The 1730-nt window shown below is 52.4% G+C and overlaps 1 protein-coding gene across 1 annotated transcript; it reads right to left on the reverse strand.

The window, feature by feature from the left end:
* Positions 1–1042: 1042 nt before the first annotated feature.
* On the reverse strand, positions 1043–1441 carry VOLCADRAFT_100719 (uncharacterized protein; the record flags this gene model as incomplete). Its single annotated transcript, XM_002959245.1, has 1 exon — positions 1043–1441. One exon carries the CDS (start codon positions 1439–1441, stop codon positions 1043–1045), a length of 399 nt encoding a protein of 132 aa, XP_002959291.1.
* Positions 1442–1730: the final 289 nt, after the last annotated feature.

The following is a 1730-nucleotide window of genomic DNA, read 5'->3' on the forward strand; positions in this document are numbered from 1 at the left end:
CATAGCATAGCGCGTACGGCATAGCGTAGCATAGCATAGCGCGTACGGCATAACGTAGCATAGCATAGCGCGTACGGCATAGCATAGCGCGTACGGCATAGCGTGGCATAGCATAGCGCGTACGGCATAGCATAGCGCGTACGGCATAGCATAGCGCGTACGGCATAGTGTAGCATAGCATAGCGCGTACGGCATAGCATAGCGCGTACGGCATAGTGTAGCATAGCATAGCGCGTACGGCATAGCATAGCGCGTACGGCAGCGCGTACGGCATAGCATAGCGCGTACGGCATAGCGTAGCATAGCATAGCGCGTACGGCTAAATTTGCGTGCTAGGCTCCGCAAGCTTAATTTTCTTCCGCCGGTGCGTAACACTGCACAGCACGCAGCTGCACGTGCCGACCCGCAGGTGACGGCACAGCAGCGGCTGCATGACACTGCACAGTGTACATGTACACGCTATGACATACACGCCGTACGCGTCGTATGCGCTATGCCGTACGCGCTGTGCTGTGCCGTACGCCCCTTAAGCGCGGTGCAACGCACGCAGCGACGGAGCTACGGCCCACTCGCGCGAACAGCGCGCTCTAGTCCGTCTGTCCCTCCGTCTGTCCACCAAGTCGTCGGTTCAATCCTGAGCGCGCCGCTTTTTTTTTTGCGCGCCGCTTTTTTTTTTGCGCGCCGCTTTTTTTCTTTTTTTCTTCGTATGCTTCATATGCTTCGTATGCTTCATATATGCTTCATATGCACATATGCACATATGCACATAAGCACATATGCACATGACGCGCAATTCGACACGCAATTCAACGTACAATTAGCTGCGGAATTCAACGCGCGCTTTAGCGCATAATTCGATGCGCGCTTCAAAACGCGCTTCCGCGTCGAAATGAATGTCGTACGCGCTTCATACAGCGCGATTCGCACAGCTTTAATTGCGCAATTCGACACGCAATTCAACGTACAATTAGCTGCGGAATTCAATGCGCATAATTCGATGCGCGCTTCATATGAATGCCGTACGCGCTTCATACAGCACGATTCACACAGCTCTAAATGCGCAATTCGATGCACAGTTCAATGTACAATTAGCCGCGGAATTCAACGCGCGCTTTACCGCATTATNTGATGCACGCCTCAAAACGCGCTTCCGCGTCGGAATGAATGCCGTACACGCTTCATACAGCGCGATTCGCATAGCTCTAATCGCGCAATTCGACATGCAATTCAACATACAATCAGCCGCGGGATTCAACGCGCGCTTTGTTGCACAATTCGATGCGCGCTTCAAAACGCGCTTCCGCGTCGGAATGAATGCCGTACGCGCTTCATACAGCGCGATTCGCACAGCTCTAAACACGCAATTCGACGCGCAATTCAACGTACAATTAGCCGCGGAATTCAACGCGCACTTTAGCGCATAATTCGATGCGCACTTCATATGAATGCCGTACGCGCTTCATACAGCACGATTCACACAGCTCTAAATGCGCAATTCGATGCACAGTTCAATGTACAATTAGCCGCGGAATTCAACGCGCGCTTTAGCGCATAATTTGATGCGCGTTTCAAAACGCGATTCCGCGTCGGAATGAATGCCGTACACGCTTCATACAGCGCGATTCGCATAGCTCTAAACGCGCAATTCGACATGCAATTCAACGTACAATCAGCCGCGGGATTCAACGCGCGCTTTGTTGCACAATTCGATGCGCGCTTCAAAACGCGCT

The sequence above is a fragment of the Volvox carteri genome (assembly GCF_000143455.1).
Source record: "Volvox carteri f. nagariensis unplaced genomic scaffold VOLCAscaffold_144, whole genome shotgun sequence".
Taxonomy (NCBI): Eukaryota; Viridiplantae; Chlorophyta; class Chlorophyceae; order Chlamydomonadales; family Volvocaceae; genus Volvox; species Volvox carteri.